This window comes from Alligator mississippiensis, chromosome 1 (genome assembly GCF_030867095.1).
Source record: "Alligator mississippiensis isolate rAllMis1 chromosome 1, rAllMis1, whole genome shotgun sequence".
Taxonomy (NCBI): Eukaryota; Metazoa; Chordata; order Crocodylia; family Alligatoridae; genus Alligator; species Alligator mississippiensis.
Window position 1 is genome coordinate 172,906,032 of NC_081824.1, and position 13,512 is coordinate 172,919,543.

The 13,512-nt window shown below is 43.7% G+C and overlaps 1 protein-coding gene across 6 annotated transcripts in view; it reads left to right on the top strand.

The window, feature by feature from the left end:
* Positions 1-13,512, top strand: part of DAAM2 (dishevelled associated activator of morphogenesis 2) — a 308,724-nt gene that overhangs the window by 157,973 nt on the left and 137,239 nt on the right. For all 6 annotated transcript variants that reach the window (XM_019483066.2, XM_019483067.2, XM_014598043.3 and 3 more), the window contains one exon: positions 12,807-12,896. In XM_019483066.2, the coding sequence (XP_019338611.1) occupies positions 12,807-12,896 (90 nt within the window). The remainder of the gene's footprint in view (positions 1-12,806; positions 12,897-13,512) is intronic.

The window sequence follows — 13,512 nt, forward strand, 5'->3', positions numbered from 1 at the left end:
GTATAGGACAGCCCCTTGATGAAGAGTGGCTTCCCTCGGCCAAGTAGTGGTGAGGGGTGGGGCCACTGAGCCCCTTAGCCAATCGGTAGCAAGAGGCAGGGCCACCACCTCCTTCCCTTTCTGGCTGGCTCTGAACCCCTCTCCTTCTAGCTGTGCACCACCCTACCTCTAGGCACAGCCAATAGAATCACAGGGACAAATGACTGACATGTATTTCCACCAATGAACTGAAAAACAGGACTTTTTGGTGTCCGGTCCTCATTCAGAAGGGGCAAATGGTTTAAAAGTAGGATGATCTGGTTCAAACAGGACCGATGGCCACCCTAGGGATGACAGCTGCATCTGCTTTGCAACAAGGCCACACTCGGGCTTTGTTGTTATCCAATTGCTGCCAGTTCCAGACTTCAAAGTGCCCCCTCCCAGATACTGTATGCGGTGTTTGAACCCTGTTTTATGCAGACACGTCCGTGAAAAAAATCACAGTGCACATATGCAGGCATATACCATAAGTGGTGAATGCCCATCTGCTTGTAGTGTGCCTAGAGCTGACACACACAGCACATTCACGGGCCCATACAAACAAACATATGTACAAACATAATGAAACCCAGTTTTGTTTGAATGATTTAAAAAGCACACCTAATTTCTCATTACTTTTAGGAAATCAAAGCATTACTTCCTCCCCCAATTTCCTTTAATCATAAGCAAGTTATTTCATTGTACTTCTAAAGAAGCTGCTTTTCATCAAAGGGTTAAGATGGGAACAGGGAGGCTTTCACTTGGGTTACAGAAGTATGGAAGCTGCATAGCATGTGTATATGTGGGAGTTATTAACTTGCCTCCTGTCCAGGCAGGAAAAGAGGGAGCCTCAGCAGGGCAGGCAACAGTGTTGTTGCCCACTAGGTATGACCACCCCCAGCCCCCATTAGGTGATGCCCGTGTGTTGAGTCCCTGCTACATAGCTTTGGTGCGTGGAATTGCTTGCATTGGAACAAGGCAGTTGGCTCCGACCTGCTTGCAGAGTTGAATCCATCTCTTGCTGAAGACACAGTAGTCAGTTTTCGATGCATCCTGTCGGACGCCTTAATATTCTAAACGGGGATTTCTCCAGCATGCTGTTGCTTATTTGTCAGCATGACGAGTTGGATTGGACAAAGCACTGGAAAATACGCTGCAGGGGAGCAATCCCATGCTGTCCCCTGGAGGTGGACAAAGTGATCTAATAGGGAAGATTTATCTCTGGCTTCTCTGATTTCATAGCTCTGCTCAGCAGGATGGATATCTGCGGAGGAATTATTTTATTCCTTCCCCTTATGGGATGGCTCTGAAGTGGCTTACAGGACTTCTGTCTCTGGAGTCTTTGAGTGGGCTCTTTTCTCTCTCTCTCTCTCTCTCTCTCTCTCTCTTTCTTTCTTTTTCCTCTGTGGGGAGAAGCGCAGACGAAATGTGAAAGCCATCAGCATAACCCATTTGTAGTCTGCCAAGTTGGGGCTGGCACAGAGAATGTGGACTGAAAAATAAAGGTTATGGGGACTGTTGTTAATGCAAAAATGTAGCTGTCAGGCAATATAAATCACATGTTAGCAATGTGGTCTCACTCGGTTCACTTGTTAACACCATAACAGTTATGCTGGATCGGATCCTATGTTGGAAAGGCTTGTAGAATGCTGCTGACAACTCCCGCCTTCATCCCCCTCCACTGCTTCTCCTCTCTCTCCCGTCCCAGGGATGTCATTTTATTTTCATGTGGGTTTTTGTAATCTGGCTCGGCTTGAATTGCATTTTAGCATTGATTAAGCCACCACCACCAGTTCCCCTGAAGTTACTGCAGTAAGTATTCAAACTGTCTGGAGCCTGCACAGTGCCAATGCTAGAGGGTGCTGGATTGGAACCCATGATGCATTTCCCTTGTAAAGACTAAAATAAATTCATCCAGGGATTGAGGCAGCTTGTTGGGGACAGGCCCCTGTTGACCCACTTGGGAGATGCACCAAGACTTGGAATTTTTATTGGCTTTTTTTTCTAGTTCATATGATGATAAATATGCATACAAATGACTCTTGTCTGGTAGGTAATACAATATGTGGGATCACAGTGCAAAGCATGTGATACCTCTGCCATTCATCTTTTTTCTGACATCTCTGAGAGGGTCAGAAAAGAAGAGTTATTCTCTCTATTTTTTTTTTTTAATCTTGTATCTAAGGTAAATTTGGTACCTTTGAAATTGAAGAATTGTAGGATTGCAAGGCACCTCAAGGGTGATCTGGTCTAACCCCTTGCATGAATATCACTGCTAAATCATCCCTGTCCAATGCTTATCCAGCTTCCTCTTGAAGGCTGGGAAATGGGGAAAGGTGAGCAACTGAGGAGATCTCTGACACTTTTACAAGCCCTCTCAAGAGCTCTGCTCTCAAGCACACCTCACCCCTCTGCTTCTGCTCCATGCATACCACATCCTTCAATGAGACAGCAACGCTGTCTTAAGGGGACCCCACATTGCCACTCTCAAGCATGCCAGAGTCAGAGACCTCCCTCAGAGGCTATGTACACATGTTCAGTTTCTCCAGGAAGAGTCCCTGCTCTCTCAGGAGAAACCATAACTGTACAGACGTTCATAATTTTTCTCCCAGAGTAAAAATGTGGCCACTCCTAGGTGAAAAACACCTTGGGAACAACCTCAGTGAAGTGGTTCCCAGGAGAATCTCTCTTGGGAGACTAAACATTTGTACAGGCAGAAAGTCACCATGCTGCCTTTTTTTCTGGGTTTGAGTGACACTGGAAAAAGTTTAGACAAAGGGGTAAATAGGAAGAATGTGTGAAAGAACAGGTGTTTCTCACAGATGTAGGAGCGGAGAGAAAAGAAAGTGTGTGTGTGTGTGTGAGGGAGCATAGAAAAAGGGGCAAAGGGCATGAATAAGAGAGGGTGTGTATTTGTAAGCATGCTTAAGTAAAATGCATACAAAAAATTGAAGTGAGAATATGAATGTAAACAAACTGCTAGGACCAGAATTATTTGCAGTAAAGGTGAAAACTGTTTCACAAATGGAAACCCTCCTTCCCCAAGAAAAAAGCCTTTCAGTGTGCCAAGAGACATCTTAATGTAACAATGAAGCAAATTTGTCCCTAGTTTTTCACAATGGTGTGCTGTGATCAGAACGCAGCTTACAGGAGCAGGGCAGAGTGGCAGGGGGGTGGCTAGTAAGAGAGAAGTTGTGTAGCCTTAATAAAAGACTCTCATAGGCACTGAAATATTTTGAGGGACACTCATCTGCTTCACAGCATCACCAGTCTAACTGAGGCAGGTAGAGCAAGTTGAGCACAGCTTATTCCATATTTTTTTTACTACAAGGCTTTTTGCTATTTCCTCTGATACCTTTGGTATTGGTCTGTCTTGGAGGCTGAATCATGTGAGTCGCTGGCCTAATCCAAAATGGGAATTCATATATTCTTGTTTTGAGCTTAAAGCAGGGTAAGGGCTGGATTCTTTGTGGAGTTATGCTAGTTGATGCCATCAGATAATTTCTTCCCATGATCTTTCTTGATTCAAGCTGTCATTTTGCAAGACATGCACAGTCACGTGCTTTTAGAGCACTCATGAAAGTCAGCAGAACCACATTGAAATTGAAAAAGAAGGGCTGGCAATCTTTTTTTTTTTGTGAGCAAATTTATGAATGTGTCTGTGGGTGGAAACCCACATAGAGTCAGAAACAACTACAACTACAAACTTTTGGAAGCCAGTATTGTGCAAAGCTCTGCCAGGACTTCAGGGAATCACAGAACCCAGAAAATGAGGGTTGGAAAGGGCCTCAGGAGGTCATCTAGTCCAATCCCCTGCTCAAAGCAGGACCATCCCTCAATATATCATTCCACCCAAGGCTTTGTCTAGCTGGGTCTTAAAAACCTCTAAGGATGGAGATTCCATTACCTCTCTAGGTAACCTGTTCCAGTGCTTTACTACCCTCCTGGGGAGAAAATTCTTCCTGATAGCTAACATAAACTTCCTTTGCTGCAACTTGAGACCATTACTCTTTGCTCTGTCATCTGCCATCAATGGGAACAGTCTAGCTCTGTCCTCTTTTGAAAGGTAGTGTAAAACTGCCATTAAATCCCCTCCCAGTCTTCTCTTCTCCAGAGTAAATAATCCTAGTTCTTTCAGCATCTTCTCATAAGTCATGTGCCCCAGCCCCCACACCATTTTTGTTGCCCTCTGCTGGACTCTCCAATTGTTCACATCCTTTCCTAGTGAAGGTCTCAAAACTGGATACAGTATTCTAGATGTGGCCTCACCGGTGTCAAATACAGGGGAAGAATTACTTTCCTTGATCTGCTGGCAATGCTCCTACTAATGCAGCCCAGTATGCTGTTAGACTTCTTTGCAACAAGGGCACACTGTTGGTTCATATCCATCTTATTGTCCACTGTAACCCCCAGGTCCTTTTCTGCAGAGCTGCAGTTTAGCCCATTGGTCCCCAGCCTGTACTAATGCATGGAATTCTTTCATCCTAAGTGCAGGACTTTCCACTTGACCTTATTGAACCTTGTGAGATTTCTTTTGGCCCAATCCCCCAACTTGTTGAGATCTCTCTGAATCCTAGCCTTACCCTTAATTTTATCCACTATTACCCCAGCTTGGTGTCGTCCGTGAATTTGCTGAGGGTGCACTTCATCCTATCTTCCAGGTTATTGATGAAGATAATGAACAAAACATGTCCTAGTACCAACCCCTAGGGTATTCCACTTGATACCAGCTGACAACTACACATTGAGCCATTGATTACTACCCTTTGAGTCCAATGATCTGGTGATATCCCAATGATCATATGATATTTCACATTTAAATTATACTTTTGCAATATTGCAAAGGACATCCATGTGTCAGACATGCTTTCAAGGAAAAACCAGGAGCTGAACAAAGAGGAATTTGAAGTAAATACAATTACATTTCTTTTTTTCTGAAGGAAAATGTGGCAAAAACAAAATGACCACATTTGCAAGAACTTGAGTAGGACCTAGAAAGGTAGTCATCAAGGAAAGCACAGCTACTTCCTAGAAGAAGAGCATAGTAGTTCTTAGCAATGGCATTTTTTCCTACAATGGATAAAAAGGATACAATGGCATGATTCCATCCTGCACAATTATAAATGCTAAATGTAGTTGGCTGTGTTTGTCCCAGTATTGAGAAGATTTTAATATAGATCTTGAGACTATAACTGGTCAAAACTCTGAATTTCCTTTCCAGAGGAAATGGTGATATTTTGAGAGAAATTTCTTCTAAATCAAACAACATCTAGAAGTTCTATACACATCTCAGTTAAAATTTGAAATGTTTTTGTTGCGATTTTTCCAAAGTGAAATGGATCAATGAACTGCCCTGAGACCATTTTCAAGCAAGAAGCCTCTATGGCTGGGCTTGCGCTGGGAGCCTCAGGCTATCCAGGCTCTGAGTACTGTGGCAAGGAGCCCAGAAGTCCCGAGTCCCAACCATTCATAGCTGCATGGAGGTTGATCCCAATTAGTGCAGTTGTTCAGCATGCTACTATGTATTAAATTTTACTCGCCTAAACCCAACACCTTCATGTGAATAAACTTTTCCTCCTTTCTGAAGAGCTGCTCATGGACATAATATACTTTAGAGTGTACCCAAACTGTATTTCCCACTCCTAAAGTGGTTTGCCTTTAGAAATGGATAAATTTATTTTTTACATGCAGTCCTTGATATGCGGCAAGATCTTCAGGATAACTTTAAGGTATTTTTTATTTTGTCATTTTTTTTCTCCCTGTAGTAATTTAATGCAACACACTCTGTTTTCAGACGTACTGCTTGTTCTTGGTGAGAAATTCCTTTTAGTTCAGCTTGTGTTGGATTTTGATTGATATCACCATAAACTAATGGCTACTGAGTATCAAATCCAGCTTTCACACTTTGATGAATGTTTCCCCAAAACATAGTGCATAATACAGTTTTAAATCCCACAAAATGCGGTTTTATGTTTCTTGCCTGTTCCTCCTCTTCTCTCTGTCTCTCATTTCCTTGGGTTGCAGCCATTTTGAACGAAAGCCATCTTCCCCACTGGCCCACAGAACTGGACTGGAAATATTTGAACCTCAAATCCATCTCTGATACATTTTAATGTTTTATCATTGAAATTCAATCTTTGTCAGTAAAAGGTACCCACATAAAAGTAAAATTAACTGAACATATCCCTCTGTAAATAAAATAAAAAAGGAAATATAAAATGGAGTGAAACATAAGGAATATTAACTGGCCTTTTTTTATGTCTCCCTAAGGCCAGCCCACTAAATGTCTTTTTAATCTGTGTTTCACCAGAGCACTTGCAGCTTGAAGTGCTTTTGAGCCAGGTGGCTGAGCTCTGCTGTGAAGGAGCCTGTTGGCATGCATTGCTGGAAGTGAGCCCTTCATCCAGGACATGGAAGAAGAGTTACTATGTTTCTCTTGGGAAATAGCCACAACAGATGGAGGAGGGCTTCTGTACTGGTGCATGGGAGTTTTCCCCCTTTGTTCTGATGGAACTTCTCCCCTACCCACCGCATGCTTTCCGGACACACAGGTGTATAGCCTTCCTCACCTAGCTCCAAGTCTGGCCTAAACAACTCCAAAGTCCTTAGTTCTAACTCTCTCACCTTCCTCATTTTACTCCTTTTTTTTTTTTTTAAACTCCTTTTAGTGCAGGGGTTTTCAACTTTTTTTTAAGGAGTGTATCCCTTCTGGTGGGTACCCCTCCTGGATTGTACCCCCCTGGACAAGTGGGGTGGGGGGGGGTCCTCTGGCGGCCAGTCGACAAGGGTGGGAGGGGGGGTCCCAAGCACTTTTGGCATGCTTCCCAGGTATGTGGCAGTGTCACGGAGAAGCGGGGGTACTTAGGAGGTGCACTGCCTGCGCACCACACTGCGCTTCCCAAGTAATCCCGCTTTTCCACACCATTGTCACGTACCCCCTGGGGCCTTCCCAAGTATCCTGAGGGTTATGCGTAGCCCCGGTTGACAACTTGTGTTCTAGTGGGTAGCCTCTCATTGCAATGGCATTAGGGTCCACAGCCTCACTTGGCAGCTACTTCCATTCTGTAAGCAGGCCAACGTGATTATTCTTGGAGCACAATACCCTTCTGTAATCACTTTAGTACATGAGGTGTTGATCCCAAGCAGCCAGTTTCCTGATGTGGATTTCATGCAAACTCCATGGCAAAACAGGCCAATGGTCTAGCTAATCCAGTATCTTATGTCTGGGGTAGGTACAGCTCTTTCCTTAGCAGTCAGAGGGAAAGAGGAAGAGGCAAAGGGAAGCAGTATTTGAAAAACTCCTAGGCAGAAGGTGCATGACCTTTGTGGGTTTCAGGGACTCCATGTGATTACTGTGATGGGGTTTTGAGGAGAGAAATAGAGTGGAAGGCAGACAGGGGAACATTATCTATTTTATGCAGTTTTCCAGGCCTTTTTATAACTCACTGAAGAAGAACACACATGCTATAGGGGTGACTGCATGCTTCTGTGATGGCCACAGAATAGCTTCACTACTGCTTTCTGTCTATTAGGAATATTTTCTTCTTCCTGTAGGGAGGCACCCTTGCTCACAGCTTTGTTGTTTGAAGTATAAACAGGTGTCCAGGATTAGGCCTTCTGAGGAAACTTAAATTCAGCTGCTTCAAAGAACGAGTAATCCTTATTAGTCCAGCACTAACTGCTCTTTAATGGAGTCGGATTTCTTCCAGATCCTCTACTGGCAAATAGGTTATGCCCTGATGCATAAACACTATTGCTCTTAAAATTTAATCCTAGCTGGTGCAGTTACTCTTGCTGTTCTCCCAACCAGTTTTTCTTTGTTATATTACAATGAGAGACATATATGCCTCCCCCCCTGCTCTCCATTGTATTTTCTATTCCCTCATTATTAGGCACTACTTACTTGTCTCCTAAAAGAAGGTTATGTACCAGAATATAAAATATACCCTATAATTACGTGATAAAACGTTGTATCCAGTGGATGGAACAAAGAGCAGAATGCCTTGTGTTTGCTTGATGCTTGCGGCATCCACCAGAGGAAGGGTTGAGAAGCCCTCAGAAGAATACTTTCTTCTGTGTGTGTTCATTCCATGAGAATACATTCATGATGAAGAATTTCTGTCTTGTTCTGGATAAAGATACTGTACACAGATGTAAGCAGCAAGGTGCTGGTCAACGGGTTCCTGTGTGTGCTGCCCAATGGAAGACTGGACCATTTTGCAGCCATGGTTCTACAAGGTCCTAGATGAGTTCCGGAGAAAATACAGCCTGGTCAAAGAAGCCCCTGGGATCATGACCAACCACCTGAAAATGCGAGAGGTGGTCAGAACCAAAGACAGACTGTTGACCTGTTTGCCAGTGATGGCTGTCAGGCCAGGTGGTTGCGAATTTTCCACAAGGGCCTACGGAAAGACCACAGGGACTTGAACTGGCAAGCAGCCCACCAGGCACTCTCTGTGCAGGCTCCGAGGCACAAAGTGTGGCAGAGAAGCCAACTGAGCTGCCCCAGAAAAACCTGCCAAAGCAGAGAAGAGGTCATTGACTCCCTCCTGTGGTTCTGCCCATATGCCAAAGAAGTATGGAGGACGGCAAACCGGCTCTGCTGGGAGGTGACAGAGGTCAGGACTATGATCAGAGAAGCGGCGCTGTATGGGCACCTGACCAAACAACAGGGGTCCCCATCAGTCTGTTTCAACCAGTTTGTCTCTTCATTAGGAGTGCCCTGGGGAAGACCAGGAACCTCCTGATGTACCGGTACACAAAGCTCTCAGCTGAGGATTGCTTTAAAATAGGACTAAGTGAGACGCAGACCTACTATCAGAAGACAGGAGGCAAAGATGGAGAAGAGATGGCAAAGATCATGTGGCAGAGGTGCAACTGGCACAGACTGTTCAAGGACCCCTCTGCCCCGCCCCCCATCCCCCCCCTGGGGAGAGTGCAGTGATGAAGGGGAAGAAAGTGAGGACAGCAAAGAAGAGAACAGATCGAGTGACAACAAAGACAGCGACGATGATGGAGGCAGCAACAGGACAGCGAAATGGAGTAAAAACGAAAGAATGGAGATTAGAGACTAAGGAAAAGAGCAGAGGAACAATGTAATTGTAACAGTGAAAGGAATGTGGACGAGTGTGCAGGTGCGTGGGTGCAAGTTGTGTATTGGCTGCGCAGGTGCATTTATTGTAATGGATAGGGGATTCTGTAATTGTGTATGTGTTTTGAAGACTGGTAGGGTTGTAGTACCTGTATATCTATTTAAAAAAAAAATCTGTCCTTTTCTTTATTGGTTGAGCGCTCTATCATCTGCATTGTGTGGGAGAAGTTGGTTGGGTGAGCAGAGAACTGGCTTCCTCTTTGGCTGCCTCTCAGCTTTCTCATGTAGTTGAGTTAAGCTTTTGATTGGAATTCTAGTCTGTCTAATTTGCCTCCAGGCTCTTGTGTTTTATTGCTCCAGACAGAACATAGGGGATTAATAGACCCAGGTAGTTGCCCTTTGTGCAACAAAAGATAAGATCACTAGGCACTGAAATAAAATGAGGATTTTTCCAAGGATTTTGTGAGACTGGTCAGTTCGTTTCATATGTATATTCTAGTTTTGGCAGCTCTCTCCTTCCTAACCTGACATCTCTGATTTCCCTCCTTCCCCCGCGCCTCCCCCCCCCCCCCCCCCGTCTTCCCTGCCCTCCCACACACTTGACCTCTAACAACATTCTTTTGCTTGTCTTAAGACCGTACATGTAGTTTCTCTCTTCCTCTCCCCCCAAGAATGTAATCCTGGCCTAAGCTTTCTACTTGTATGTAGCAAGGATAAAACTTGCCTCGCTTGGCTGCCCCCTTGTTTGGAAACTCACCCTAAACATTTCCACATGGCTTGAACTCTTCAGGCACAGCTAAAGCTTTTTCTTCCTTTAAAAACTTTCTATCAGAAAAAAATCCCTCTGCTGCTTCTACCTTGGGCTGCTGGCAGTGACCTAGTCTTGTTACTGTTTGCATTTCTTTTGTACCTTTCTGCTGTTGAAATCCCTGTGGGCCTTTAAATCTGTCAGCAGCCGCTACCAAGCTCAGTATGCAACTTAGCTCACTGTTTTCACAAGTTTCCCAGCCCTGAAAGCTTTCCAAATGAGCCATTGTTGGACAGAGTTAAAGAGGTATTGTCCCTGCATTGGGTTAGCCAAGCGTGAATGCAGGGAGCTGCCTTTCTTGTTTTGTTAGTGCTACAAAGTCATCTTGCTATGGGACCCTGAGTGCTTCCTTGTCCTCATCCTCTTCCTTCCAAAAAAGTATATATATTTAAAATGAAGTAGGCTGCTGAGATTTTGTTCAACAAGACGTACATTCTCTATTACTCTCATGTCAGCACATGGACCTCTAGCTTGTCTTGCTTGATTGGTATAGATGAACCAAACAAAAACCATTGGCATTTCCTTTTATTACAGTTGTTATTACTTATATCTTGGTAGTGCCTACAGGCTTCGCTAGCTCTAAAACTACTAAATGTTAAACATGCACACAGTAAGAGGCAGTCCTTACCCTCAAGAGTTTACTATCTAAGTAGCCTGGGGGAAAGGTAGTATTACCCTTTTACAGAAGAGGAATTAAGCAGTAGACAGATGTACCTTTCAACTGCTTTGAAAGGGAAAGAAGATTTGTTGCTCAGGAAGGCACATCAGCTGTTATGATATAATTGTTACATTTCTGCTTGCCTGTAGCAGCAATTAGTGAGCTAAACTGCTGTAACTATAACGCTGAACGAAGCAAAGTTCAAGTACACTGGATTAGTTCCACTTATACTCCTATCAGAAGAAACAACCATAACAGTTATAGCATGTTTCATTCATCATAACATAGCATGTAGACTATAACTTTTATATATTGAGTCTCTAACTCTTATAAAATCATAGTAAAGTAAGATTGGAAGGGACCCCACCTGCTGTTCAAGGCAGGATTATCCCTATCCAAACCATTCCATACAAATACTTGTCTTACCTATTCCTGAGACAGTACAACAAATTGTGTTGCTCCCAAACATCAAGACCATGCTAATTTGCAACAGGTAAAGCAGGGGGATGAGGGCACTGTCAGTGTTTGGTCACTACAAGATTGTACATCTGTCCACATCCAGAGAGATTAAAATCATGTCTATGTGGGAAATTTATTGTGCTAGGCAGTGGTGCTCTTAAATGCACCATGCTAAGCCCACAGGCCACCCTGTAAACCAGAAGCAGTGTAATACCGTTAGTACTATTGCTGAGCAGTGCTAATTAGTGTACCTGAGGCATATCTACATAAGACATTTACTGTGGAGTTGCCTAATTAGCTCCACAGTAAACATCTCACATCTACATGTACAGTGCTATTAGACTGAAGGAAACTAATAAACACCACAGCAGGGTAGTACTTGTAAATACTAATTCGGAGTTATTTACTGTGCAGCAACACATATGTATTTGCTGACTTGGGAGTAAATTGTGCCTGGTCAGCCCAACCAGGAGGGGACCACACTCCTTTTTGCTGTCTAGCCACATGGCTTGGCAGATGCAGGGGCCTCATGGCGCATTCAGCTCCGCTGCCACTCAATGCAGCCACCTCCCATCTGGGCCTGACCCCTGTACCCTTTACCAGCCCAGGGCTGCCACCGGGACCCCAGGCCATACTGCCACTGCCAGCCAGAGTCCAGGGCTAGCATCTAGGCAGTTATGGCTGGAGCCTGAAGCCCTTCTGCTGCAGGGGGGGCAGAGCAGGGCAGGAGCAGCCTTGGCCTAAACTGTTCCTCCCTGGCTAAATTTGCTGCTGTCCCAGGCACACATGTAGACACTGTGCCCAGAAGTAGTTTACTGTGGAACAATTTGCTCCACAGTTTATTCAGCTGCATTAATTGCACATGTAGATGTGCTCCTGAAGTGCTACACAGATGGGGCTATAATGCTTCTGGTTTAAGAGACAGCCCATGCAGAGCAGTGTTGCATATTTGAGGATGCTGCTACCTGGCACAGTAAGTTTGCCATGTCAGTTATGACTTAAGTGGCAGATCCCAGATCCACAAGAGGTCTGTAGTAGAGTTGGAATTTGGTCTCCTGAGTAGAGTAGTGTCCTAAACCATAACATGATACTTCCTATTGATATCAGCTTTGATAGTCATTTAAGAGATGTCTTGAAAAAGAGATGATGGGACCACAGTCCTTGCTCTCCTCAACAGATGATGTTGCCTTTTCCCACATATGCTGAAGATTCACTTTGCTTCATTGAGATTTGAAATCTGTGGCTTCTCCAATGCAAATGTTTATCTCTGTCTTCTGCTGGGGAATGTGTGGATCAGGGGACCATTAAAAGAAAAAGTAGTCTTTTAAACCTGCATTGTTTCAGCTAATGCACAGGGTTTTTACCCCTTCAGTTTCTCCATGGTGTATATCACTTTACTTCGAGCATTTGCTCACAAAACAGTGATCTTTCCCATCCCAGTAATTACAAGTATTATAATGACAATTGACAAGGGAAGTCCAACGCTAATGTTGTTTAGGCAGCCCTCTGTCTGTTCTGCGCTGACTGAGAGGACCCTGTGGTAGCACTCTTAGCCTTTTGGCTAAGATCAAGGCAGAAAGCATGACCCTAATAAATCTGTGGTGAAGGAGCTGGGGTCAATGAGAATTTTTACAGGGAAAATCTTTGGGAGATTCTGAATTCCTTGCCTGTTTACAGGAAGGCAGGCAAAATGTTTAACCCAGATTCTTTTCTGAATAGCAAAAGATATAAATGCACCTATTGATTTTGTATATATTTCTTTTAATCTACAGGATGAACTGGATCTCACGGATAAGAACAGAGAGGCTATGTTTGCACTTCCGCCAGAGAAGAAATGGCAGATTTACTGCAGCAAAAAGAAGGTACTGTCATTGGTTTGATTTAAGGAACTAAACAACAAACTCTGTGCATGTGTATAATTAATTATGTGCACGTGTGTACATATTGCATGTTTATCCCTCCTGATCTAGAATACATGGTGAAATGGTATAAGGATTTTACTGGCATGAGGTTGGGGCATTCATCTCCTGGGTAATAAAAGCACAAATGATTTATGTAGAACAGGTTAACAAGTTAAACTCTTTGTGCCTCACCACCCTACCATGAATCTTGTATATGCCACATTTTATAGGAAAACTATTTTGGAAATGTTTTAGGGAATTTTAAGAATCTTTTATTGCCTTGGTTACTGTGAATCTAATCATGGAAGGTTTGGAGAGAGTGGAAAAATACATTTTAGAAACCTCTAAAATGTCTTAATATATTTTGTAATATCTACAATAACAGTGGTGTTATGAAGTCTGATATTTCGGGGCTGCCTTAAGCTAACAGCAAATATATGTCCCATTATTGAGAGACAGAGAGAGATCAGTACATGTGAATTCTTAGGGTAACTTCTTCATCTGAGTAAATAGAAAGATTTTCAGATCGTTAGCAATTTAGAGAGATACCACTAGGACACGGACTGGTATCTAATTC